This window comes from Leptinotarsa decemlineata, unplaced genomic scaffold (genome assembly GCF_025532065.1).
Source record: "Leptinotarsa decemlineata unplaced genomic scaffold, Ldec_3_MD MMD2_tig00001719_RagTag_RagTag, whole genome shotgun sequence".
Taxonomy (NCBI): Eukaryota; Metazoa; Arthropoda; class Insecta; order Coleoptera; family Chrysomelidae; genus Leptinotarsa; species Leptinotarsa decemlineata.
In genome coordinates this window covers 5,599,285-5,626,251 of record NW_027412569.1, presented here as the reverse complement: position 1 = coordinate 5,626,251, position 26,967 = coordinate 5,599,285, and the positions used below count along the sequence as shown (strand labels likewise).

The 26,967-nt window shown below is 34.8% G+C and overlaps 2 protein-coding genes across 3 annotated transcripts in view; one reads left to right on the top strand and one right to left on the bottom strand.

Annotated features, from left to right (window-relative positions):
• Pka-R1 (Protein kinase, cAMP-dependent, regulatory subunit type 1) overlaps positions 1-26,967 on the top strand; it is a 174,462-nt gene that overhangs the window by 39,475 nt on the left and 108,020 nt on the right. The window lies entirely within an intron of this gene.
• On the bottom strand, positions 652-26,902 carry LOC111504108 (uncharacterized). Its single transcript, XM_023158602.2, has 3 exons — positions 26,716-26,902; positions 2,821-3,172; positions 652-1,445 (listed from the first exon to the last, which is right to left on the bottom strand). The coding sequence occupies exons 1-3, from the start codon at positions 26,861-26,863 to the stop codon at positions 1,073-1,075; spliced, it is 873 nt and encodes a 290-aa protein (XP_023014370.2). The 5' UTR covers positions 26,864-26,902; the 3' UTR covers positions 652-1,072.

Sequence of the window (26,967 nt, the reverse complement as noted above, 5' to 3'; positions counted from 1 at the left end):
TTCGACCAGAAAACAAGTTCATACAGTAAATAAAATATGTACACTAAATATTTCATAAAAATAACAAAAGTATAATAAACAACATAAATTATCAACAGAAAGTTTAGGGAAGCTTTGGCGCTTCAAGTGATTTTGGTTAACGTAAGTATATACTGAAAGCTACTTAACGTAAATTGAGTTAACACAAAGTTCAGTATTTTCAAAGAAATGTGTGCAGTGAATGTACATGGGCTGAAGTCTCGGGCCTAACACATAGATGACGCTGTTGAAATGTCATGATATTCTACTCATAAGTTTGAGTTATTGTGCTAAGAGTGACATTACTTTATAAATGAACTTCGAATTGCTCCCACATCCACCGTATTCACCAGATTTGTCTCCCATCGACTACTGGCTCATCGCAGACCTTAAAAAAATACTCACTGGTAAGAAATTCCGCTCGAATATAAAGGTTAATGCTGAATCTGAGGCCTATTTTGAGGCAAAAAATAAGTCGTTCAACAAAAGTGGTATCGAAATGTCAGAGTGGCGTTTTAATGATTGTGTGGCTCTTGGTGGAGATTACGTTGATGAATAAAGCCAATTTTTGAACAAAAAAAAGCGTTTTCTTTCTCAAGCCCGGAATTTTTCAGCCCATGTGTTACATTCAGGATACTAAATGATACATACTGAGAAAATTAAATATCTGAAACGGCTCCGACTGAGTCAACTGTTCTTAGCTTGTGTGTGACGCATGCTCGTTTCTTTTGCGTTATCTCAGTTACACGTAAAATAGCTTCAAAGGAAATAAGAGCACTAGATAAATTTGCCTGAGACTAGTCGATTGCCTCAATCGATTCAACTATCACAAAAACATAATTAAATATATATAACTGTCAATTATAACTACCTAAGAACTTTTGCGTTCCAAACAATCTGATATACTTTCCATAAAATAAACTATGTTGTATAAATATAAATAACAATACGTAAAGGTATTCTCTCTTTGTAAAGGTAAAAATTGATCATCGATAATGTTAATTGGACTAAGTACGGTGGGCAGGATGGATCTTTTCGATTGGTACGACTGACCTCATGAGTACGCTCCAATGTACTCTGGTTTCCATAGCTGGTTGGAGAAGAAGTTGTTGACTATCGCAATGTCCCTGTCGTGGTCCGGGGTGGCCGTCACCGGAGCTATGGTAACTCCATCGGGTAGGAAGAGGCCGAACGGTATGAGAGGGTTGTCGATCCGGCGACGGGATCTTTTGGCCGTCGTCTGCTTGGAGGGGTTCTTTGGTTCTTCTGGAGAGTCGATTTCCATCTTCTCCTCCTTAGGTAACTTGATGTTTAGCTTGATTGGCGACTGAGAAGTTTTGTTATCTGCGTTGGTATCGGTGGATTCTGCTGTTAGAGCACTGTTGTTTTTGTTGACGGCGGTGGGATTGTTGTTGTTATTCTTACTTCTGAAAAAGTGGAAATGTTTAAACGGTGTGACTGTGGTTACACGTAGAAGATAAATGCATTTACCCTGTATATTTTTTCTGATAAAGGAGACAACTGACTCATTTCCTGGAACTTATTAGTCATGGAAAACGGTTTTTCGCCCATTTTACAGAAAGAACAATTTTTCCATAAGTTGTCGGTTCTACACCAGCATTGAACGAAATAGCTGAATCAATTTTTGAAACATTTCAGAAGCAATTTACTACTGAAAACTTCGGATTTCTCTAAGGCACAAGTACAATCCACAATCCGTTCTGGAACACTGCTCACAAGTGGATCAGTTACCACTGATCAAAATTATCTCTCGATTTTAGATCATCTCAGGCCAGTTGCAGAACTTTTTGTCTTCTACAGATTTTTAACTGGTTCTTCCGGAGATTTCCTCTAACCTTTCACCATCATCTTATCCAAACATTCTTCACGAGCAAGTCGGTCGAAAACTGCACACAGTTATTTTCTGTGCGATCAGTCGATTGAGGTTTTCTTTTTTCCATCAAAGTTATAGTTCTTCGAAGCTGCTGACTCCCTTGCAATGGAGGGAGCTCCAGGCGGTTATCTAATCAGAACCTGCCATTTGCCATCTCTAGGTTTTGCTAAACAAACACTGAATACCCGAACTACAAGAGTTTTAGACTTCTAGCAAAATACACCAGGATTGGCTCTTCGATGTATGCCACCAAACGATTTTTAGACCACAGTGGGATGACCTACGTTGTCTAACATAACTAGTTTTCGGTGGATCCTTGCCGAAGCTCTGGTCTATCAGATATATTCCTCACAGTCGTAGGGGGCTGTGGAGAATCATTCTTTAGAGTCGTAGGGGGCTGTAGAGAATCAATCATTCCTCAGAGCCGTAGGGGACCATGTGGTATGGTCAAGGTGTGGTATGGTCAAGTTGTTAGAAACTCAAGTTTCTAAATGCACAAAATGGAAGTTCCATTTACCGTAATTGAGGTACTCTAAAATTCTCCCCATAACTAGTTTCTGGAAACTGTCGTCTAAATCATCATATGAAGAGACTGTCAGAAGACATTTCAATGCCGTCTCCGTTTGGAAGATAAAGAAACAGCAGCACAGATACTTACTGAATCAGGTTTTTCGTTTTTGCCAAGAGTTTGACTCTTGCCATCTGACGTGAAATATCATTCATCAACTAGCTTAATCGGCTTCGCTGAGAGGCTGGACTTAATCACTCCCTCAACATAACCGACAATCGCCCGAGGTTCACTACTGAGGTGAATTACATGATATAAAGGTGGAATTTGGTTTCTCTGCGTTCTCCTCCTGAAGGAGAGGTGTGAAGAAACCACAACCAAACCAAAACATATTTCTCACCTGTTATGACTGCTGTAGCTGTTGAGCCCCAAGCTGGAAATGAGCTTCTCCCTCTGGAGCCGTACCCGTTTGGTGGTTATCACAAACGCGCTAACGAACGCTTTTTGGCACACCTCGACCGTTTCCTGGGTTGGCAGCAGGGGCACCAGGTACTTGCAGGTGATGCGTCGCGGCGCCCTTCCCGATCCCGTCGACTCGGGGACGTTGAGACGAGCTCTAAGGTCCATGTGTTGCCGCAGGAACTGGTTCTGCATGTCTGCCTCGCCGAGACCGTAGAAGTGGGTGAAGAGATGATGCCGCGCCTCCATCGGCACGCTGCTATCACATTTGTGGGGGCATTGGCAGAGTTCATCTGTAGGAGAAGGCAGATGGTTAATGCGTAAGTCGGAGAAAAGGATAGTGCTGAGCATCGATCAGTGTCATACAGTCTTCTTTAGAGAATATTATAAAATTTGTTTTTAGTATTCAAATAGTTTATTTGTTTGCGATTCGTCCAATATATTGTTGAAAAGGATCATCGCAGAATTTGTACAGCTAGAAGGGAACTGAATTCACGCTCAAAAAGGGCTAGTTCTTCAAAGAAACCGGATAAGCGGAGCCTGAGGTGAAGTAAAGTAGCTTTAAGGGAAATTTCAGGTAAAGAAAATTGGGTCAAGATTCTGGAGGAATCCAGTAGAGGCACCTTCAAGACTAACATTCGTGGAGAACCTTTGTGGATCATCTATATGGATGTTAGCATGATCCTAAAAAGAAGGTAGGTCGTCTTGACTTATCTTTGGCACTACTTGGTCAAGTTGTGGATGTCCTATAGAAGATTTCAAGGACTTATCCTCCTTGTTTATCTCTAAACACTTGACCAGTTTATGTAACAGTTCAACTGCTCTTGAATGGCATCATCAGAGATTGGAGCTGCCAATATTGCATCATAATCTAGATGCCTAAGTTGGTAAATGTAACATTCAGTGACATTTTCTGTACCTTAGGTTCCATTAGAGAAAATACTAGACTCTTCATCAGCAAAGATGTGTTGATATACGAGTAAATGGAAATGTAGGAATGAAAGGGGACTTTTCATTGATTAAACCTTGTTTCGAAAAAGTAGGACCTTTCATTCTATTTCCGATTAGAAATATAACAACAAAAACAAACATTTGAGGGTAACTTCAAGCTAGTTAAAATAAACTAATTCAATTTGAAATATATTCGAATATGTTGGCCGACAATATGTTCTGGAGCTAGTGCAACTTCGTGAAATAATGTTGCAACTAATAAAAGAGAATATTGAGTGTCCTCCTCAATCATAAGATTTATATTAACTGGATAACTTTGTGGGAATATGAAGAGTAAAATTGATGCTACTTTTGTCTCTAGATGAGTGCTAGTGATTACATATAAAGGTGCTTAAATATTCAACGAAACGTGTGACATATTTCTTGTCTGGAGACATATCATGTTCAAAAGAAAAGTGTTTTTTTTTTTACTTTTTGTACGTATTTTCGGTGATGAAAATATTGAATTTTGGTTTGATCTCCCTCTTGAAGATGATCACTTTGTGATTGAAACACTTGTTGAGGTGTTGAAAATAACAGTTTAATGTTGGGTTATATTCATTACTACATCAAAGGTTCCAAACACTGCTTCACAAATAAAAATATTGTTGAAATGTTGCAGTGGAGGATTCACTATTATTACCAAACTGAAAATGTCGGTCTCTGAGTGAAGTACCACAGTAATTATGATAATCACAGATCAAGCCATATGTCCGCCAATTATAAAAACTTGATTAGTGACATGCAAGCACGCAAAACGAACTGATGAAATCACGTTTTAGAGAATTCAAAACTGGCGTACACCTGAATCTATGATCAGATTTTGATTCGATGGAGTCGAAACGTATGCAATAACGTTAAAAGGGCTTTTTCTGAAGAATTGAGACCACTTCGAATATTTTCAATCACATAACAGTGAGTGGCTAAATCATCGAACGAGTTTATTATTTTGCAAGTAATGTACTTTTCGTGAAAAAACCTGAAATAGATCGATTTTTATTTTTGAATGCCGATTTTTAATTAAATGTTCCGCAGATATTACGTCAATGGTTTTGGCATAGGGACGACATTGGTGATTTTTTTTAGTTGAAACAGACCTTAACTTACCTAATGAAAGCATATGGTTGCAACATGATGGTGTATTCCCACACTATGCACGTGATGTTCGCGAGTTTCTGAATAACTTTCCTTAGAAAGTGGATTGGTAGGCGCGGAAAGATGGAGTGTCCCCCAAGATCTCCAGAACTCAAGCTACTAGATTTTTTCATGTGGGGTTCTTTGAAATCGTAGGATTGGTAGGCGCGGAACGATAGATTGTCCCCCAAGATCTCCAGAACTCAAGCTACTAGATTGTTTTATGTGGGGTTATTTGAAATCGAAACTGTATGTAGATAGGCCGTAACATTCAGAGTAGAAAAATCGAATCAGGGCCAAAATTAGCAGAATTACCTTGGAAGTTATTTGCAATTTGCAAGAGGGATGTGAAATTTTTAACATTATATTTAATTTTTTTTTTGTAGATATGGGGTCACCCAGATTTTCATATTTTTTGTAAAAAGACGGAGAAGTAGAAGACCTTAACCTTTCTTTTCCAAAAATTATTTTACTATTCTGTGTAAAAAAGAAGTGAAAAAGTGAAATTATAAAAATATATGACGCAAACAAGTTTGTACTTTTTTCATGTTTTTCATCTTCAATGAAAGGTAATTATGTTGTCATGATAAGGGTTTGTTATGATGTTGTTAACTGTCATGATCGAACTGATGGAATAGATTTAATATTTAATAATATTTATTTGTAGTTCCTTATTACATAAAAATACAATAATTATTAAACCTATAAAACTAATAAAAAAACTACAAATTAGGCTAGAAACAACATGTACCGGAAGGGTACTGTTGATCCTTGTTCTAGCCTTGAAGAAAAGAAAACTAAACTAGAGAAAAAAAAGAAGAGAAAAAAAGAGGGAGGAGAAAGGGAAGAGGGCGAGAAAACATTTTAAATGTTCATACTGAAAATTTTTCAGAAGTATAAAATCTATGAAATCATTGACTTTCTGACTGAGCAGCGATGATATATTTTTGTAACAGCACTTAAGCAAGGAAAGTTTAGTAACTTCATATTATAGTGGAATATTATTATACAAACTATATATGTTATAACTGAAGGATCGTCGATATAAAGTGGTGCGATGGGGCGGGGGGAAAATAACCCTTTAAACCTCAAATTTAAAGTATGTGAATCGCTACGAAATGTTATTTTGTTATACAAATATGATGACATTTGTTAATTAATATTTTATAGAAGAGGGTAGCCGAGTGTAAAACACGTCTATTTTTCATAGTTAACCATTTGGTTTCCTTAAGTTTATATGGAATCCTGTCATACTTTCTAATGACATATTTATACCCAAGACATATTTTTGAACCCTTTCAATTCTACAAATGTGTTTTTTATCCAGACATGAACCGTACACAACATCACAATATGCAAAATGACTTAACACAAGCGCATTTGTTAATTTTATTTTCAAACTTATTGATATAATAAATGACGATGAGAATAAAGCATTTTCAAACTTAGCTAACTAGATTGAATCCATTTGACTTCATCACTATCATTTTGTCAATTTTTTGGGTAGGTATATGTTTCACATCTAATCCCTTCTTTTGTGTGTTTATTTTTCCAAAAAAAAAGTGAATACCCACGCAGATGAAATTAAATTCGTTTCCTATTCGCTTGTTTTTGTGAAACGTGAATTATAGCGCCTTTGTTCTACCTCGTATAAACATCGTATTTCATTAGAATTTATTTATTTCGTTTCCATAGCTTGAAAGACCATATCGTGAATGTGAAACCCGATGTGAGTAAAGCCTCATAAAAATGAAAATATGTCAAATTTGTTTCTACTCGTTGAACCTGGGAAAATCACGTTAAATTTCAATGTTACAGTGATTCATGTTCGGAATACGTGACTGACTGCTTCAAGGTCCAGTAAAAAAAAGGTACTGAGGCGCATGTATGATGTAAGGATTCCCAACGATTAACAAATATTCCGATTTTCCAAAACGAAAGTAGCTTGAAAGGTACCAACACGGGTTTTATCACTTTGAAATAAAAATTCTAGGAGCGTTGAATTTTCCTGTAAACTCAGTTCTACCTATTATTACAACAGAAATCGAGTCAGATGAAAATGAAGCTTTCTATAAAGCTACAATATTGTTGAAATTATTCTAAAAATTGGAAGGAGACATTTTCTAGAAGAAATTAGTTTTTGGGAAAAAGCGTTTTGGTTTTCTACTTCACCATCTTCAATACACAAACTTTCGAAGAAAGAAGTTGACATTCAAAATGAAGTCTTTAGAAAGATGTTTAGATCCTGCTAATAAGTTACTGTCAGACACACACTGGAAGAAAAACATTTCAAAACCACTACTTCCACATGAACATTCAATTACCCGACATAACATGTTTTTTGGAAACAACTAGGTTCATTTGAACATGGAATTACACGAAAATAACTTTTTACACGCTTTATATTAGCTTCACCTGTATTTATGTATGTATGTTTGTTTGTTGTAACTCTCAAGTTCGGGATATGTATAAACAGAATTATCGACATTATTGCTTGATCTATCCGCGGGCAGATGGCGTTGTACGTAACATCTTTGATATTTCTTGATCTATTCGCGGGCAGATGGCGCTGTATGTAACCTCGTTGATAGGTTGTTCAAAAGAAAATCAAAATAACAAATGGATTTAGGAATTATAAGCGTTAGTGAATTTTTTTTACTACAGATGAAATATTTAGATATTTAAATATTTTCAATTACCCGTGATTTAGTACATAAAAAAGTTTTGAACGAAACGAAAAATCTAATTCGATTACTTGAAAGCAAACCAGAATATGGATTTCAACAATGAAAACGTTATCGTAAAATGTACACCTAAGTAAATATAGTTTAAAAAACTAAAAAAACACGCTTTTATAGCATATGAAACTAAAAAGTAAAAAATAAACATAGTTTAAAAAAACTAAAAAACACGCTTTTAAAGAACATCGAACTAAAAAGTTTAAAATTAATATGGGTAAAAAAAATTAAAAAAAACACGCTTTTAAGAATATCGATGTTCTTCAAAAGCGTGTTTTTTAATTTTTTTAAATTATATATTTATTCCTATCTAGTTTGTATTTTAAACATTCGATATGGAATATAAACAGATATCACTCTTCCACGCATAAAGGCATCAATAGATCTTTGAAACGAATGAAAAAATGTTAGATGATATCTGTAATATTTGTGTTGGAATATTACTTGAAACTGTAGAATTACTTCTCAATCTTTGTTTATTTAAACAATTACTCAGTTATTCAGAAAAGTGACAACTCACGGTCTACTTGACATACAATAATCTTTAACAACATATATAGGATGAAACATTAAATTTCCTCCCTAACTTCAATTATATAACATTCATATAGAAGAATAATTTGCGTGTTTAGCCTTCCTATGTGGTTGTTGTCTTCAACGAAGATTTTTCTGTTGTGGAATGTCGAGTAGCTCTATAATTCATTAAAAATTATTCTAATTCATCTTTTAATATTTCGTCCGGTTATCACTGCACACAAAATTGTCTTCTTGATAGTTCCAATTGTTCTTTCAGCAAGTCCATTCGCTTCAGGCCGTAAAGGGATTACTTTATGATGTTTGAATTTGAAATGGTCAACAAAATCATCAAATTCCAATCACAGTTTTAGAGTCCACTCTTGATATTTCATAACTTCATCAACTACAACCATGATGTATTTACCATTAGGATAGGGTCCAGCAAAATCCATGGTTAACTTTCTCCAAGAACCTGTAGGTTAAGCTGTTACCTGACATGGATCTCTACTTTCAGCGGATGTCTCTGCTTGAGACAACAGACGGGACTTTATTTCATTTTCTAGTAGTTTATGCATTCCAGGAAACCAAATTTTGCTTCTGAGGAGTTGTTTCGTCTTTACTATTCCCAAATGACCTTTATGAGCTAGCTGGATAACGTGTTTGCGAAGAGTTATTGGAATGACCAATTTTGTGTTTCTCAGAATTGTACCATTTGCAAAAGTCAACTCATATCTAACTTTTTTTGTATGGTTTTGAGAAACTGGTGTTCCACAAATTCTCTTCAATGTTCTTCAGATCCTCAAATATATGTTGGAATTCTTGTTTTTTTTTAAACGTCTGTTCTTCAGTCCGAAACACAAAATTGCAAATGTTCGGTCTAGCATGACGTGGTCTTTGTTTCTTAAAAGGTGTGCAAGCATTGCTAGATTAAAATTGTTTCAATAGCTTCAAATTTGTGAAAATATCGGACTTAAATCCTATTCCTTTACAGTAAAAGTTCCTTTTCCTTTACAGTAAAAGTAATATTTACTCTAGTGCTTGATGTATCAGTTTTTATTCAATCAGTTATTTATTGTGAACTGTTCGGTAAATTTCCAGAAAGAATTTTTTGATAGTGTTTTTTATTCACATAAAGAAAAAGTCTCCTGAGAAGATACAGGAACGAATAACCTTAGCTTGAGTATTCAGTAATGTCATAATCCGTAAATTTTTTATGATGTTGAAAAAGCAGAACGTACAAATTTCACAACGACAAAATAATAATGAACTCATCCTAAATGAACTGAGAAAATACAAGATTAGATCACATTATTGACAAAAGAAACCTTAGTGCCGTTATCGTTATCGGCCATTTATAATTTTTATAGATAACGTGACACGTTGAACGTAGAACTTCGCCACAAAAGAAATATCATGTGAAATTTATATCCCCGATTATTTCAGATCATAGCTTCACATCTGAAACTGAATATGAGGAAACGTGAGTACAATGGACGAAAAGTTTTAAGACATTGAACCGAAATGAAACTTGAGTAGAAAAGTCAAGGAAATGTTGCCATAAGGACTTGATTCCATCATTGATAAGAGGTATATCGCCAACCTTTAATAGGGGGACTCATGACCGATATGATTCTCGAGATAATATATTATTTTATCCAGTTGACGAATTATTCCTTTGTCACATATTGATGGTTACGTTTTCTCGAAAGATAGGATGAGTATGCTGGATATAACCAAATAATTTGACTGTGCATGACTCCAGAGACTTGTGAAACTTTCTCTCAATGCTTCTCCATCATAAGTATGGCGATTATTGTTCCACTTCATTTCGAACAGGTCTTTGGATGTAGTGGTTGACTAAGCATTCTCTGATCCATTTGGTATCTACGCTGGCGTACCCCAAGGTACAGTACCTGCGCCGTGTTTATGTTTCTCATATGCGACTTGCTTTCGATTCGCAGCTTTGGATATGACTTTTGCTTTGGGAAGCCTGGTTGTAAAAAAGGGGCATCAAGGACCTAGCAGAGGTAGTAGAGTATGAATCCATCAGTCTAGCTACTGAGAAGCAATATAGAAAACCCAAGAGGGCTTTATATGTTGTGGAAGTATATGGCGTTGCTAACAGTGATGACCAGCAGCTTCTGATGATTTTTGAGAGTGGTTTGACATCAGTTCAGTCTTCAATAGATGGTGCATCCTAGGAAGGAATTGCTCCCGGTTTTGACGTCTATTATCCAACACATGGCGCCTGTCAAAATTCCAAGCGAAAACAATAATCACATACTTTGGTTTCAAGAGATGTAAAAAGCAGGATTTTTTTGTACTTTTTGAAAAATGGTTAAAGTAGAACATCGTTGACTTCAACTTTAAAAAGCACAGATAGTTTGGAAACGTTTAGGTGCCAAAAACCAACACTACACTGAAATCATCAAGTTCATTATATGATCATGGCAGACCCTCATAGTCACCAAATGTATCATCTGAGCGTGTATATAACGTATTGCTTGAACATTTGAATGTGAAAAAGTTATCAACGAGATGAGTGTCACGTGTGACGGATTCGGAGTAGCTTTCGCCGCAATCAGAATTATTTTTCAAGCGAAGACAAGATGTACATTTAAAGCAGCAGAAGAAAATCGTTGAAGACAAAACGGAGAAGATTTAGATCTCTCCATCAGAAAGGCGATGGTGACTGGTTTTTGGGTTGCTAAGTGAAAAGTTTTCATCCATCAAACAATGCCCTCTCACTTTTGCGACCGTCTTACAAGTAACATTACACCAATTAAACCACGAATTGATCAACCATCCATCGCAATTGCCAGATCTGACCTCCTGCGAGTTCTTTCAAATGCCAAACCTAAAGAATATCTCGGGGAAGGTCGTTTTGCATTGTTCAATGAGGTTCTGGCTGAAACTTCAACTATTAAGAGCAGCAGAAAAGTAACTGAGTAATTCATGTCAATAACTTTGGCAGCTTTCTTGTTTTAAAGATAGTTTAAATTAGAAACAACTAGAATATTTGGCAGTGGAGAAGATATTTTTTTAAAGTAATAACACCAGCTGCATTTTTTAATTCGATGAAAATACATACTAAATACATTGCCGTTTTTGATTGGATTCGACCCTTGATATATTTAAAAAAACCTGCGACTCCATGCTTGGACAAATCTAGCTCTGTCTCAATACTTTATTCCATATTTATTCATCAAATAATTAGGCGTATTTCGAACAGGTATTCTCGATTATATAACAATTTAAATAATAAACAACACTTCTCAATGAGTAATTTGCAATTCTGCAATTTTTAATGGTGATTTCGCTAAGACTGAAGTAGTTTTTTTAATATTAAAAAGATTTACTTATTGTAGCGAAAATTGGGAATTAGAAATATTTAGAAACAACATTCGAAACAAAAGTTTTATTGATTTTGCTTTGTGACATTAACGTTTTATAAACGCACCATTGACATTGAACTAAATAAAAAAACCCTTCTATAGTTCAATCAATAGTCTATTTATTCACTAGTCTAAATTAACAAATGTTAATTCTAATTTCAATTCATCTAACGCCTCCAATATGTTTTAGTTGTTTAGATATTCGAAAGCACTCTTTATTTTTTCTGTATTTAGTGTACACAATGCAAATTTGACAGGTAACTATATCATTTTTTTTCAATTTAAAATCAATTTTTGTATTTGTGAAAATAATCAAAAATTCACAAATACAAAGGCTCAGATATTTTTCAACGGGTTTTCCAATTTTGACCTCAACGTGTTCGTTGAAATTCAAAGAACATGATGACAAAATCGAAAAATGTAATAAAATAAACAAAATTGATATTGAAATGTTGAGATATTTCTGCCAGGAACTGACGTTACCCACTTTCAATACTTTGAAAAGCCCAAACCGTTTTTCCAAAACGAATAGCCTCTAGAGATTTGAATACAAATAGTTTGGGTGTATCTATCAAGATATTTCGGCTCTAACCAAACATTCTTCAAAAAACGCATCACCCTGGTTATGCTTCTGAATGTAATTATTAAAAAAGATTCTTCTCTACTTTCGAATATAAATCTACAATATAATTTTAGTATGCTATTTGACGATTCTTTTAACTTTGAGTCGGATGCAGTCCTCAGCAATGTGGACTGCAGGAAAGTTTTTTGCGTGTTCGGCGATTTTCTGCATCAATTTTTGCGTAAAAAATGGAAGGGAAAGTGCTCACAAACACTTACTCACTTGTCATTGCTTCTTCCTAATTTTTTGGCCAAAAACAACAGCGAAATCATGCTTTAGCCACCGTATTCACCAGATTTGTCCCCCTGCGACTTTTTTCTGTTCCCAAAATTGAAGACACCCATGAAAGGAAGACGTTTTGCGACGATTTTCAAAAACAGACAGCCCATTTAAGGATCATTCATTTCCATACATGGACAAACTAAGCATTGAAATTTGTTTCTTCATTTTAGAACAAAAATTCTTTCGGCGCTAGAGCTTCTAGTTCTATCTGTGGTCCTGTGGTGACATTCGAATCGTTGAAAATGCAATTGTTTTAACGAGAATTTCATTCAAAAAGTCGATCTAATGAAAACGGCTGTTGAAGTTTGAAGCCATCACACATATTAGATAATAAAAAAGGAGTTTTCGTTCAAGGTGGATGACTTCTATAATCATGTGACACCGACCTAAAAACCCATCCAAAGCAAATCCTCTCTATTGCAATCGGCCTTACACTGTCGATCGTAGATCGAACAAAACGTCGGGCCCAATCTATACCACAAAATTCGGCGACTTTCACCTCACCTCAATGACTATTGTGAGAAATAATACTTTTTTAATTGGCCGTGCATTCGAAACGAACCAAGTTTTGAACAACGCCACAACACGAAGTAATCTCGTAAAGCGGACTCATATCGGTTTCAAAGGCCAAATATTGTTTGTGGCCTTTTTGTTTGTTGGCAGAAGGTCGTTCGCTACGAACGCCTTTAAATTTCAATGGACTGACATTGTGTTTTATTACGATCTGTTAGGTCGAACGATTGAGGCATTTTTTAACTGATTACGGCACTTTGCTATCGTAAACACAGATATGGAGGATGTGGATTGACGAAACACACTATATTGTTAACTAACTCCAGCTTGTTGTTCAGTATTGAAACAGGAACGAACGCGAAGGCAAATATACCCCCTCAAGGAAAGATAAAAGACCGGATAAAGTAGCTTTCAAATAGATGTGTAACTTGAAAGTTACTCGTGAAAAGATAAGATTCGTTGTAATCAAGATTTCTATTCGATACGTATATTCGCGACAAATATCAGTTTACGTAATTGACTGTGCCTCTTAGACTATTTCAGTTCCAATGAGAGCCTTATATTTGCTCACCATCCCCTCACCATAAACAAACTCTTAGATCTGCAGAGGAATTATTTCTCTGTTCTTTGAGAATCAAATATTGCTTAATTGCTACATCAATTATCGAATACAACTCCACAATTTGGTACCCTTCATAATGATGCTTGAAAGTGTTAAAAACTAATTTTTGAGGTACTCCGCATACAAACTAGGATGTCATATCGGTGATAATTGGGGATAATGAAATTAATGCATGAATACTTTATTTTAAAGTGAAATTGACAGATGGAACTTTCAAGATGGCGACTGGGAGCCATCTGGGAAAAAATTAAATGGAAAAGGGGGTCTTGTGATACATCATTTTGAAGCTCCTGACGAATACTTCACAACTCTGAAATATGAAGTCAATATCTTCACCCACTACAAAATGGCATTTAATAATTTCCTGAAGACACACATTAATATCGATATTTCTAGAAATAATACTTTTTATCTGCCATATGGCAATTCCAACAACCCGATAAGGTTTGTTAAGTTATTTTTTGTTTATAAAAAAATGGAGTGACACCAACCCTCACGTTTTCCGGGAAATACATACCCAATATCCAGAAAAAATTAACGTTTGGGCAGGAATATTGGGAAACCATATTGTAGGACTTCTATCTATTGATCAAAATTTAACAGGGGAACTGTATTTGAATATTATAGAAACTACTGTTGACCCTCTCATCACTGAAATAGTCGAAGCGAATCCTAATGAATTCGATATGGATATTGTATTCCATCAAGATGGAGCACTACCACATTACTCCAGACAAGCAAGAAACTATTTGGATACTACTTTTCCCGGTAGTTGGACTGGCAGTTCGAGGTCTTACAGAATGGCCAGCCCGCTCGCCAGATTTGACATCTTTGATCTTTTTTGATGACGCTATTTGAAGAACTGAACCTGCTTCAATATTGGATATATGGCAGAAAATAATGAATATTTGTAGAGATATTGACGTTACTGTGTTCGAAAATGTTCAGCGTGAAATATCGGATAGGCTGTTCATATGTCAAGAAGTTCAAGGCAACCAATTCGAGCATCTTCTGAACTGCACTGTATAACTATAAAACTATATTGGACTTGAATACTCTGACTCATAGAAGATTAGAACCAAGTCTTACGCTAATTCTCAAAATAATCAACGGGGTAGCATTAATTCCCCGGAACTTATAACTTTGAATGTGAATCCAAAGAGAACAAGAAATACAGAACTTTTCAAAGTACACTTTCAATATACTAACTATGGTCAGAACGAGTCCATAGGTAGAATTTTAAGACTTGCTAACACTTACAGCGTGGATTTAGAACTTTTAAATTCTTTGGAATCATTTACAAAGACCGTGAAAAAGTTGGGATTGATTGGCTTTCTTACTTTTATATAGTTTTTCCTTACATCTAGCTAACAGTTATAGTACATGAGTGTGAATTTATGAATTATTTTGTAAACATAGACAATGCCGCAAATAATTGAATAAATAAATAAATAAATAATAATGCTTCAAATATTTCAGAAACACAGAACCGTTTTATGCCAAAAACAAACATTTTTCTCCGGTATTTTTATATCGAGGTTTTCTAAAAACGTATCCTTTTACCACAATCAGCTCGATATTATAATCCTTGCGGTGGATCAATAAGAAATGTTATTCAAAATACTAAAGTCTCTTGTGAATTGAAAGGGGTATATTTTTAGGAGAGGTTAATGTCATTACGTACTGTCATCGATGATACGAGTAGATTAAACTCATTCGTGACGTAAAGTCGTGATTTTATGAATTAATTGAGTGCAAAGCCAAAATGTTATCCAGATTTGGTACTGAAGAGGCGATAAGACAGGTGTCTTCCGAAACATCAAATGTCCATCAGTGAAGATGACAGAGTTCCACTGAATGAAATTTCATCTCTTTCATTTACTATATTGTGTAGTAATCCTGTGAAGGATATCTGATTCAACTCCATAACGAATGTTTGGAATACAAACTCAATAGAGAAGAGTATTTTTTGTGTAATTCAGCATTCATATAAAAGTATTTGTTTCGAATCGAATTTTATTTTGTGTAATTCAATGTTTATGTGAAAGTAGCTGTTTTGATAGGACTTTTATTTCAGTTTGTGTCTGAAAGTTACTTCTTTGCATGATCTACACATCTTCTTATAGAGTTATTTTTTTCAATTGATTGCTTCTATCTTTTCTTTGGAAAATTCCCACATTTCTTTCCCACCAAAGTCTCGTTACAAGTCGGCGTTGTAATTTGAGTTTATTGGTTGGTCGGAATGACTTTTCAAGTTATATGTCATTGCCAAATCTAAAGGTGCCGTTCAAAAAATATAAAATATATATGGAAAAAGTTTTCTGGTCCACAATCTACTCTAGTATTAAGGAATATCTTCCTGATGTATCTGTAGCACGTCTAATTTCTTCAAAGGTTCTGCCATCTCCGATATTGAACACTACATTTATTAAAGGAAACGATAAACACCGTCGCCGAAAACGAAACGGATTGAATATATTCAAATATATTTGTGGAAGTGAAAAAATGCAAGAGTACTAAGAGAGACACAATTTTATAACGGATTTATCTATGTGACTTTTCACTACGTAACATTTTATTTTAACGCCCTCCTGCGGGAAAAACAATGTCATTAAGTAACTTCAGAAATGCTCCAAAATGTCAGACAAAGTTTTGAGACTAACATACAGAGGTATGGCAGTTAATGTAGAACAGTCCGATCATCTATTGTGAATTAATATTCAGTTCAAAAATAATAAAATTATACAAGAGAGTTTGCACATTATAGTGCTACATGGACTACGTCAGTAAGCAGATTTTGAGAAGAAATAAATTTAGAAATTACAAAGTCAGGAAAATCCACCATTTGCGTTTAACGGACTCTGATAAGAGGAAAATATTTTGTAGACGGCTACTGAGACATCGTTAGGATAATAAAATCTGTAATCCAATTTTATGGTGTGATGAGAGTAGATTCACAAATAACTGATGGATTAACAGAAATATTCATCATTACTGGCGACTAGAAAATTCCTTTCGACATAGAGTTACAAATTTCCAAAAGAGAGAATTTGGCTTGGTGTGCTAGATACCAAGATTATAGGTCCCTACTTTTTTGAGACATCTTTAACGGATGAATTATATTTGGAATTCTTTTGGGATACTCTATTTGAGTTTCGAGAAAATTTCAGTATTTCCATGGAGGCGGTAGAACCAAAAAAAGAAATTCGACAGTTCCAGTTTTTGGCGAATGTTCCAACAACCACTGCAGAATTTCTTATGTTTGCGGATGATCTCAAACTTTATCGAGCAATTTCTTGCCGGGAAGATGCTGAATTAGTTAAAAAAGATCTCGAAGCTCTTTCCATGTGGTGTAGAAATAATTTTTAAGAATCAAATCATTACGTTCACTAAAATTAGAAGTCCAATATTATTTGAATAATATAGCTCTTAAAAGTGAAACATTTATTCGCGATCTGGGAGTTAAATTTGATAGCGAAATTAATTTTAATCTTTAAGTATCAGAAATTGTGGCAAAAAGTCTCAAAATGCTAGGTTTTGTGTTGAGAATTTCTACTGATTTTTCAATTAAAACAAAACATATTTTGTAATGTAAATATCGATTTAATTGAGAATGTTGAAAAAAATTCTTAAGGAATTGTGCTTTTCACTTTGGTATTCAACGAAATGAATATTAGTACAGTCAACTCTTAACCAAGTTGAATATAAAATCATTGAAAGATAGTAGAATTTTTATGAACTAGAGTTTCCCCTTCAAACTAATAAATAGTGAGTAAACTGCCCAAAACTACCTCAACTGACAACTTTTCATATCAAACAAAAAGATACGAGAAATCCTGACATTTCTCATATGATTTTTTCCATACCAATTATGCTTTAAACAGTCAGATTCCTCGTATTCTGAAGCTGGGAAATCAATATCATAATAACTTAAGATCTGTTTAATGTATCACTTCAGGTCTTTAAAAATCAATTGAAAATGCTATAGCGTTTTCGAAGCTTTTCTTTACCTTACCATTTTCTTTGTAAGTACCAGATTTGTTACATCTTTTTTCTTGTACGTACCAGAATTGTTTCATCTTTTAGTGATGTAGTCCTTAGACATAAGGATTCATTAATATTTTGTATTTCACACTTCGCTAAATGTTTTGTAAAATTGTAAATTGTAATGTAGACATCAGACATGAGCATTCAAAAATACTTTGTAGTTATTCACACTTTGTTGAATATGGTTTCAACTTTGCCGTTAAATAAATAAATAAATATTCTAGTTCTGAAAAGAGATTATCCTAGTTCCTCAAAATAGGAAACTTTTACCGTTTCCAAGATAGCAATAATGGGGTCAGCTAAAAAAAAACGTCCTGTATATGAAAACAGCTTACCGATTTCACTGGGTCTTTCTAACTCACCCTGTACATTCTCTCAGCGATTGAATGATAGATCCGACGGGCTACATTGAATCTTCTATTCGGTTTGGTGCCGCTAATGCTTTTTATAATCGCTTAAAAATGAGTGAAACTTGTCCGTTTTCCTTCATTTTACGGTTTCTGTCGTTCGTAAAAACGACCTAACCGTGACTACGATTTTGCGGCTTTGTGAAAAGAGGTCAATCTCAATGTTAGTTTACGTATACGGCGACGATTCTTGACGTGCATTCCGAAATAATCGATACAGTATTGTTTGAAATGTAGAAGTCATTTGTCCAATAACCGGTTGTTAAATAGTACTTATCGGAATCATTTCAAAATTACGGAATAATCGTTTACCGATTTGAAAAAGATATGCGTTTGAATATTGAAGCAATACATGTCATCAAATACTCGTCGGGGTTTCAGCCAAAGAGTAGTTTTTCTCTCGAAATGACTGTTTTATTTGGTTATTGTGTCCGTTTCAGCAGTTACGTTTCATTAGCAGAGAATTGTTTCTGATGAAAAGGATAATGGGTTTGATATCTGCTGTTCAATAGACATGTTCTGAATTTTCAACAACCCTATTCAAAGAATACTTTATACAATTCTTTCCATATGGACCAATAGAATGGCCATCGAGTTCACCAGACTTGAACCCACTTAATGTGTCATATGAAATCATCGAAGGTAATTTGGTTGGGTTTTCGGAAAAGAAATTCTAAATGTATGTAGCTATGATGACACATAAAATGTGTTCATCAATTCGATCAGAATGTCTCCGTTTCAATCAACAACCAAATTATTAAAAAAATATATAAGTATTTTATAACCAAATTGAAAAATACACTTTTTTTCAGCTGAAAGTTGTTGAAAATTTCAAATGTGACCACTAATTAGATAAAAAACCATATAAAAAACTAGGACAGGTTTTAAATTACACCTGAAAATCGATGGGAATGTGTATGAGACTGTGCGAGCCTAGGTTTAGTCCTCTTGCAAACTTTCTGTTTTTGAGCATTTCGTCTAAGAGTAAAGAGCCGAACACATACATGAAAAGTGAAGACCTCATCTACGAGATTGGCAGAAACCTCGCACTACGAATATCAGAGATTAACGAGGGTCATCTCGGCACGTCTAGATTATACCAGAGCCAAAACTGCATCCATAAAAATTGAATTTCGAATAAGAAAATTCTCTTGTAAGTTGTACCTCACTGAAAATTACAACATTTTTCTAGTCTTTACTAGCTTGAATAAAATTTAAACTTGGCTTCTTTTAAGTTCATCATTTCAACTTGTGGAAACAGACTTATTTGCTTCCACAGTGTATTCCGATTTCAATGTAGCAAACCTTTGTATTTATGTTCTTGCAAACATGATTTCGACCAACTTTGTAGGGTTGATGAATACGGCAATGTCAAAATATCGATAATTGACCAGCACGAAATATTAGTTTAAAAAATGGGGGGTTAATGGGAGTTGATACATTTTCAAAATATCGAGCCAAAAATCATGTTTTCAACAAATAAAATTCTCACATGAAGTTTTCACTAAATATTCATTTCTATGATATAGTAATTGGATTCTCATACCTAATATTGGAATTTGAGTTTCGATATTTGGGAATTATAACTCAATTTGGATATAGTTGAAAAAATCAGTATCCGTGCCGTTGAAAAAAATATTCGTTTCCGCCATTAGAATAAAGAGGCGGTGTAACAACAAAAATGAGGTTAGGAGTTGTGATATTCTGCGAATGTGTTTTGATTCGCAGATGTTTACCATTAATTGACAGAAACCATATCATCCCCAGCAACCATTTGATTGAAATGTTCAGCGGAGTGTTCAATAGAAAACAAATTTTATTTTTTGCCATCATAAATCGTAATTCGAAAAAAATCCTTTAAATAAAAAGGTATGTTGTAGGTACATGACGTAATACCCAATCAACATTTTCATTATGGAAGTTCGTTTTATATTCTCTTCAACGAATGGCAGAGACGATACAGATAATATTGATATAAATCGGAAAAATGGTCCATCCAAAACAACTACTCCTACCTAAGAATACTGAATTGCATATAAATCACTTTCATTTTCCAATATGTGTATCAAAAAAGCATAAAGGGGAAAACCCTACAACACTTAATTTCCACTTGTACTAATCACTTTGTTGCTTATCGCAAAAGAAGAATCCTCATTCTCAAACCTCAAAGTTATTGAAAACCCAGTGTAAACCTGTACTGATAAAATTTTTATTTCTAGCAAATAATCATCATCACTTACAAACGTCAATGTTCATTCTTCCTTCGTTACATAAAATTGCTTACAAAGAAAATTATGCAGGCTCTGCGAAAGCATAAATTAATCGAACCAATAAATATATTCCTGTCTAATGATATACCTCGTTTTATGAAATTAATGCAACGAGTGCAACGTCAAATTGTTTATTTACACCGTGACTCATTCGTTGGTGGGGTTTTTATTGAAATTAATTGGAGAGAGATTGAAAAACTTCGAGGTGAAATCTCATTGTCAGTCGTCGTTTTTTTTTTTAATTTTTCTTCGAAACAACCTGTTGTGTTTTTGTGATTAGTTGTCAGGGTTTCCTCAAAGTGTTCTATAATTGTCTATTAGTAGATTTTTGTCTATAGACACCTAGAATTTTGAAACATTTGAAACATCTATGATAAATATGGAATTTGCTCTACAGAGCAAAAACGGAATTGCAGCTAACAGTTCTCCAATGTTAACATTTAATCTTACTTGCAGTAAGCGTAGAGAAAGTTTGGGCAGGTTAAAATTTCGAGACTGGAAGAAAAAAAACTCGAATATTATGCTGTGATTATAATTGCGACCTTGAAGATATTCATAATCTTATTGAGAGAAATAGATATGATACTTCGACTTCTTGTCGAGTCCTTCCAAATAAAAATGTTTCAATGAACCACTGTCGTAGGATATCAGATATTTTAACGTCATTTAAAGTATCAGTCAGGTAGGTTCAATAATAATTGTGATTCGGGTGCAATTTTTTTTGTCAGTCATTGAAATACAAGGTACCGATAAAAACTCGTGTCATATCAATACATGATTTGATCAGTTTTCTCGTATCATCTCTGAAATTTTAAAAAAATGAAATTACGAAATGAAATTATTCGCAAACTGTTTTGCGAAATCAGATTCAGTTTTAGATTTGTTAGAAATATCACAATTGTCTTCTGAAATTTTCTAAGACTGGAGGATCTAATTATATACATTTTTGAATTTTCTGTAAATTTATGGTGTAGTCAATATTTTAAAAATATATTGTTATATCATTTGAAAGGGTTATATTTTTAGGAGTGACTAAGTCTTTGGGAAAGTTTTCGGCTTTCTACTACTCCATACTATCCTTTCAATTTAAACAATATTTCTTTTGGGTGGGATTTAATCAAATACGTGAATGACTGTCATTATGATGTCATCGATGACATAAGTAGATCAAACTTATTCCGTGACATAAAAAAATTGTAATTTATGAATGAATTGTGTGTCTTTTCTTATAATGTTATCCAGCTTGGTACTGAAGAGCCCTAAGTTAAGTGTCTTACGGCGAAACATCGATGTCTACCAGTGTAGATGACAGTGTTCCATGTTAGTGAATTTTTTACCTTTCATTTAGTATACTGTGTATACTAAATCACTACTCTTTTTAAAATTGATTGCTTTCTTCCTTTCTTTGGAAGATTATCACATTTTTTTGTATCAAGGTAGAGTCGTAGAAAGTCAAAAACTTCCTTTCCCAAACAATTTTGTCATGTATTCTCAAAGAAACATGTCGGGTTAAAGTTACACAAATTAAATAGTCTACCTCTTAATTCTTCTGCACATTTTCAAGAAAAATTAGATGCTGAAAATGCAATATTTACAAAATGGAAGGTGCGAGTTTTGAAAATGAAAACAAAATGAACGAATCTATATGAATACCATAAAGAATGGAGAAAATTTGACGAAAGGACCCGAGGCTTTGATTTTCCAAGCGCAAGAGCAATATTTGTTTCGTCGTACATAAAGAGGAAGATTTGAAGAAGAATACAGTAAAGGGAATGTTTCCTGTCCATTGAAGGAATAACAAAATTAGAAACCTACATGTTGAAAAAGCACCTTCGGTAAGCCTACCTTTTTAGGTGTTATGGCAATAAAAGCGCAATAAGCCAACGAAGCTGTTGCTGAGTCAATCGGCTTTCAAACAGCAAATAAAAATATTGAAGATAATGTAAAAAATACTTCTCTTTTTCAATTCTATGATTTATTTTGTTTGTTCGGGGGATAGGGTCACTTATTGGGATATCTAGAAGGAATTCGAAAAACATCTGAGTCTTCCAAAGTCCTATAACTGTCAGGTATTAGTAACATCTAACGTTTGGTTGTTCAATCGTCAAATTGCATTGATATTTTTTCATAAAATACACCTAGATTGATCATTTATTAAATTCATTATTGTCAATCTTCCCCTCTCCTCTCCTCTGGTTACCTTTAACCTCCAGTTAACTTTAATTTCACTAGCTTTCCGAAGTATTTGGATCTTCCTCTTTTACGTTTCCCAAACTCTCAACACTTCATTTGTCTATTTGTATTTTGTACTATTAGTTATTGAATAAAGCTCGTCGTTTCTAATTCACTTTAGTCGCCATATTGGGATATTCAGAAGACATTCGAAAACATCTGAATCTTCCGAAGTTGAATAACCGTCATTTCACGTTTATATTCTTCATAAAATAGAGCTACATTCTCAATTAATTCATTATTTCCATTCGCCAATCTTTTTCTTTTTTTCTTTGGTATAATCTTAACCTCCAATAGCTTCTGAATGATATCTGTTTTGTAATGTATCAATTTTTTAAACTATTAACAAAACAGACGCTTCGTCAATAAGAATTTTTGTTCTTTAGATAATAAAGAATATTTTCTCTCTATACGAACAGGAAAAACCAACAATCATTTTCCGTTATTGGCAGACAAAAATGAGGTTAGGTTACTTAGGCCACTGGAGAATCAACTTAACTAATCTGAAGATTAACTTTCTCATTTTGAAATAGGTGGTATTCCTAATAGTAAGTTCACATACAAGTTTATTGATAGTATTAATTTGATAAGTATTTTAAAAAAGTTTATGAGTTTGGATATCAAAAATTAATTTTTTTAGTATAGTCTATACGAAGTCAATCCGAACACCTAAATGAAAGACTAATGTACCGGGTCTGATAAATTTACTTGTTAATACCATATAAAACCACACACAGTAAAATAATTATTAGACCTCGTATGGATTTACCACGCCGCCCATGCCATACAAAGAAACTGCCGACGTTCGGTAACTATTTAGTTTTTATGCCGTTCGAATCGACTTCGTTTGTACTATAATAATTGTTGTTTAATAAAATTCTTTCAAATAAACCGCTAATCATGATTTTTATGTTTTCCAATTCCAGTTTTATCTTAATTTGTTTCCCATTTTTTTCATTCAAACTGTTCATGTAACAAAGACCACAAATAATAGACTATACTTAAGCTACTGTAGGTAGATATTATAATTACATAGTTCAAAATGCATTTATTTATTTTACTTTGATTTTGAGTGATTTCGCGGATGATGACGATTTAGTTACGGATGACCTTTCAAAAGAAGCTTCTATCAATTCAATGCAACAACAAATATAAAATCTTATAAAAATTAGTTCTATGCTATTACACTAAGCACTCTTTTAGCAAAAATTACATTTAATGTGAAATTTCAAAGTTGAACGTCATTTGAAAATTACGATGTGATGAAGTCAATAACTCATGCATTGTTGCAATTCTACAGTCACGGTATATTTTTTTCTTGAACTTGCCAACTTGAGAATTCAAAATTGTTTGTATGAAGGTAGCTGTTTCGAAAGGGTTCTTCTTCCAGTTTGTGTCTGAAAATTGCTTCTTTGCTTGATCTACACATGGCCCATTAGGGCTGTCGCCATGGGTGGGGATGGGGGTAGCCTCTCCCCCCTGCTTTTTCGACTTGGGAAAAAGTTGGAAAATTTTGGGCCATGAAGATAGAAAAAAATAATAGTAAAGAGAATTCTGAGTTATTTGAAATCTTCAAAAAAGTTTAATTTCTCCCAAGTAAGGGAACAGTCCTGAACAGTCCACAAATGATGAAGTGACAATTTTACAAAATTCTCAACTTTTCGCTGTTTTTCCGACTTGGAAAAGTTGGGAAATTTCGGGCCGTGAAGATAGAAAAAATAATAGTAGAAAACAATAAGCACAATGTTATTTAAGTGTTGTTTCCTTTCATTTGTATTGAATATTCCTATACATGGTGGATATGGTGAAAGACCAAGGATCTTGGTCTACAGTAGAATAATTCCCATTATTTTTTTTTTTAATTACCAAAATTTATTTTTGTTTGTGCATATCCTAACGGGCATAAGCATTCAGCCAATATTTGGATACCTAACTAAGAAAATTAATATATTATAGTAGTAATTAATCCCTTGGTTTTCATTTCTTCGAAAGTTGGGAAATTTTGCTGGTGAAGTTGGGAAAATTTGGATTCCCTCCCCCCTCTGGTTTTTCTTTTCGCTACGGCCCTGGCTTCCATCCTCTCTTTGGAAGATTCCACATTTATTTTTTGTATAAAGATAGAAAAGTAGAAAGCCGCAACCTTATTTTCCATATATACATCATAAATATTTCTTTGAACGAATGTAATATATAATGGTTGTGGTTTTTTCTAGGGACAGAACACAAGCACTACAGGATCATTTTTAATGCACTCTAAGAGCGGTTCCTATGCGAAAGTAGCGATTCCCGCTGGATTTGAATCGCTGGAGATTGAATTAAATTGAAAATACGTTCTCAGGAAGTTTACTACACTTAAACGCAGTTCTCCAAATGAAAGAATTCTCAAGTAGTGAAGTTCAAGGTGTACTGAGTTGAACATCAAAACGATGAACAGCCACAGTTCGTCGTGTATTTCTCATATGTACCGCTCTTGGTAGAAACAAATGTGCCAAGTTACTTGAACACCTCCCGTGAAAGTATCTATAAAAGAGAGACAAATGTCCAACCTTTCTTCGATGTTCTAGACTATCAAGGTTGCCAGTGATATTCGTGTCTCCAACCAGGCGGATGGCTTTTTTCTGGATGGAATCCATCAACTTCAGGGTATACTTAGGAGCGGAGCTCCTTACATGTGAGCGCTACTCCAAATAAGGTCTGATCTGAGCTTCATAAAGTATCAAAAGTTGATGAGGTCTGTACAGTTTTCTGGTTCGGAACAGTGTTCCAAGGTTTTGAGAAATAGTTTTTGCAATACCAGCGACATGATTGTGCCAAGACATATTGGTGTCCGTTTTAACCCCCCAACAAACTTATCAGAACAGAAAGCGGAATTGTCTGACCTGACATTATTATATCCGGCTCGGAGATGTTTATCTTTTTGGAGAAAACCAATGCCTGGGTTTTCGTGACATTGAACTAAACCTGGTTATTTTCACCCCAATTTGAAATCACCACTAGTTCCTCATTAAGATTTTATTAGTCCTGGATCTCCTAACTTTGAGTTCATACATCTGGCTTAAGTTATCTTCCTAAGAGAAACACTTTTATGTTTTGTTTATTTTGAATGTGGATTACTTTGAATTATTTATATATGTTAACGATTATTGTCTGGAAACCCTTGTTTTATATATCCACCGGCTAACCTCACCAAATAATGGTGTCTAAGTAACAGGTGTTTGTGGCCAAAGTAACTTCGATTTGCTCGGTCTTACAGTTAGGAGTGAAAAAAAACTTGGAAATTTTGTATGGGGTGTGCAGAACAGCAATTGGAGTGAATTAGCACCCCAGCAAACGCAAAACTTGTTGAAATAAAATCCCGATTTCGAAGGCCGAGTCGTGTCTGTCGACTTGAATCTTCTAACTCCCGCATGATAGCAGGAATTCCCCCATGTTATCCAGGAGTTTGTGAATGGTAACAGTGACGTCACATCGATTTAAAAATCCCATCGCGAGGTGCGAACATCCAAATGCTTGTGCAGTGTTTTCAAACACAAACAAATGAAGTGCATTACGTATCCGTTTACGAGCAGCAATAATTTAGAAACAACAACGGCCCGATAGGATAGAAGACGAAAATCCCCCCGTCTTTATCGCGTAACGCCCGAATTTCTCAAGAACGCTCAACGAAAGACCAAAGTGCGCGAACGTAAAATTTCCATGATTCCGCAATTACGAACCTGTTATAAAAATTGTTACACGTGCCCTAGCGACAAGGCCATCAGTTCCTTCCCAATAAATCGAATGACCTAGATGCAGAAGGTCGCAAAAGGTGCCGAAACTTTTGTTTTTTTTTTTTCGATTACGACGACGTCATCCTGGGATTCCGAAGTGGTTTGTTCTCCAGGGGATGTAGGAGCTGACGCACGTCCTCCAAGGTGATATTCGTAGATAAAATGTGGTAAAACGGCGTAATTTATCGCATGATTCAGCGACGTGACGTATCGAAAATACGGGCACAAATTAGACACACTTCTCTCCGTTATATATGGCACACGAAATGTAAACACTGGAAAATCGTATCGTACTTACTTGCCACCGTCTTGGCGGGGATGAGTTTTCCCGTCCGGGAAATGTATGCCAGTCCAGCGCTGCGTAGGTGTTTCTGGAGTTTTCTTTTCGATTTCGGAATGCCCTGTCTGTCGAGCCGTTCGAACAGTTCACTCGATGATGTCGCCATGTTTACTGCCGTGGCGCTCGCACTTGGCGCTACACTCGCGAACCGTGTCGCTCAGTCGCAGGAGCTCGGTCGGGTGTTTGCGCGGTCGGCCGGCAGATAGCGGT